Source organism: Montipora foliosa, chromosome 11 (genome assembly GCF_036669935.1).
Source record: "Montipora foliosa isolate CH-2021 chromosome 11, ASM3666993v2, whole genome shotgun sequence".
In the NCBI taxonomy this organism is placed as follows: domain Eukaryota; kingdom Metazoa; phylum Cnidaria; class Anthozoa; order Scleractinia; family Acroporidae; genus Montipora; species Montipora foliosa.
Window position 1 is genome coordinate 32,772,509 of NC_090879.1, and position 2,500 is coordinate 32,775,008.

Here is a 2,500-nt window from a genome sequence, read left to right on the forward strand (position 1 = left end):
CATCTGAATAACTTTCTGCAAATAATACCATTGACCGAAATAGGAAAACAATTTTAAGAAATTTAACGGCTTGTTTGTAACAGTGCTGATTGACCTTATGTTATCCTATAGAGCCCTTTTTCTTCTACCCGATTGTGCAAAGAAAATATGTCGCACACGTATCTTCAAACGAAATGAAATATAGGTTGATTCGACTGAAAAGTTACATGAAAATCAGAAGGCAGGAGATATAGGTTTATGTTTATTGCAACAGCAATGGGATGTGGCTTATAGCAATTTAAATTCAAGGAACGTAAATTAAATAAAAATGCATAGTAATTTACGCAGCCAGATGCAAGATTTGCTCACGTTTGAAGGCTTTAAATCAGATTGATATTGCCAAAATAAAATCGATTTCTTACATTAATGACACAGAAGGTCCCACAAGGGTTTTAATAGCTGCTGGACCGGAAGAATGGGGACAATCTTAATCCACGAATAACATGTACGGGACCATTTAAAGAAACACACACTAATGCCATTTCCCGTTCTTTCAACAAATCGAAATAACCATCACTATCAGGCTTCGTGCACTGACATTGCCTTGGTTATCTGTACCGTCGATTCGTAATCATCATGACATGCATGTGACCTTCCCAAAGAAACAATAGAAGGATGGAAACATCTGATCAAACTAATCAAGGTATCTGATCAAGGTAGGTTTTTGCCAAAGCTAACTAGGGACAACTTTTAAAGACGAAGTTGCCGAAACTCATGGCAGTTGGAAACGCGCGCGAAGGATACGCATTTTAGAAATTCGTGCAAGGTTGAAGGATAAAAGGTCATAAAATCTGGCAATGAACATTTAACCATCGGACCTACACACTAAACTAGTTTTAGCAAAACTTCAATGCCGCCAGCAAATAACAGGCCTTAAATACGTAATCATTTTAAACCAATCTACGAAGCTGATATCCTCTTAAAACAGCCAGATTGCCCTTCCTCCCACGTTTGTTGTAAAGTTTGTATTAATTGCTGTGGCACTTTCGAAAGTGCCAAATCTTGGCAGCACGTGCAATCTCCTTTTAAAGCATATGTTGAGTCCACTTAAAGGATCTCTCGCTAAATGGTAGCGCTGCGCTCCAACGAAACACTCTTTTCTTCACATCCTACGTTTGTAAAAACCGTCGGTCTTTCCAGGATTTAACTTTCCCATCAACAAAACGGTACTATCTGCAGGAACTCACCTGCAATGAAATCACCTGCAAATCTGTGTTAGTCGGAGTTTGCATTTGTTAACTCTTGAGAAAAATAGCCATTTGTGCCAGTCAATCAATTAATCAATCAATCAATTTAAGTGTACTTTCTCTTTTTTTTCCAGGGAAAATCCATCGATCTAAACGTTGTCATGAGACTTAGAGGTCGAGGCAATAGCAAACTCTTGGACGTATCTCGCGAGGACTTTTAAATAATTTTAGAGCAGCGGGCTTTCCCGGAAAGCACCACAGATACAATAGAGCCTATTTTTTAACTAGAAAGAACACAGCAGTAACAATCAGTATCAAGGAACAAAAATGCAGAACCTAATTGGAATTATTACAAGTGAAGAGCATTATTGCTCGTCGACTCCTACCGAACCAAAGACAAAGATCATTTTTTCAGCAATTAATATTCCTCTTTCCATCACTGCGTTTGTGGGGAATGTTCTCGTCATTGCTGTTCTTCCAAAGGTTTCGTCCCTTCATCCGCCATCAAAACTTTTGTTGGGTTGCCTTGCTAGCACCGATCTTTGTGTGGGCCTCGTTGCGCAGCCTCTTTATATCATCCTCCTCTTGTCTTCTGAATACTCCAAACCTTGTTATTATTCAAGGGCCCTTTTTAATTCGACTTGTGCAACCTTTTGTGCCGTATCTTTGATGACACTGACTGCAATAAGTGTGGACCGACTTCTCGCTCTGACGTTGGGGCTTCAGTACAGACAGGTGGTAACTTTGAGGAGGGTATGGGTCATTGTTGTCTGCGTTTGGCTTTACAGCACAAAGAATGCCGTGATATCAATTTACCATCTACCCATTGGTTATAGCATCTTTGCTATAGAGGTGATCCTGTGTATAATAGTCTCGACCTGCTGCTACACGAAGATTTATCAAGTACTTCGCCAAAACCAAGTTCACTTACAGGACAATGTACGTCAAGGACAACAGAACGGGGAACAAATTGCACTCAATGTAGCACGATACAGAAAGACAGTATCCACGGCATTGTGGGTGCAGATTACATTAGTGGCTTGCTATCTCCCATTTGCCTCAGTGGCAGTCGTAGTATTTTTTTATGGCCCTCTCCCCAACCTCGCATGGCATCCCCCATTAGCTCTTGTTATGTTGAACTCGACCCTAAGTCCATTTCTTTATTGTTGGAAGATAAGGGAAATGAAACAAGCAGTGAAGGACACCATCACACAAATGTGTTGTTTCTGTAATTAATCGTCGTAGCCAATGCTACAATCTCAATTCACTTCAGC

At 40.3% G+C, this 2,500-nt stretch overlaps 2 protein-coding genes across 2 annotated transcripts in view; both read left to right on the forward strand.

Moving 5' to 3' along the window:
* Positions 1-2,500, forward strand: part of LOC137975980 (melanocortin receptor 5-like) — a 76,392-nt gene that overhangs the window by 19,402 nt on the left and 54,490 nt on the right. The window lies entirely within an intron of this gene.
* Positions 434-2,500, forward strand: part of LOC137976478 (adenosine receptor A3-like) — a 2,759-nt gene continuing 692 nt past the window's right edge. The window contains exons 1-2 of the mRNA XM_068823843.1: positions 434-695; positions 1,361-2,500. The exon at positions 1,361-2,500 is cut by the window's right edge and continues 692 nt beyond it. Of these exons, the coding sequence (XP_068679944.1) occupies positions 1,554-2,462 (909 nt within the window). The 5' untranslated portion in view covers positions 434-695; positions 1,361-1,553 and the 3' untranslated portion in view covers positions 2,463-2,500. The remainder of the gene's footprint in view (positions 696-1,360) is intronic.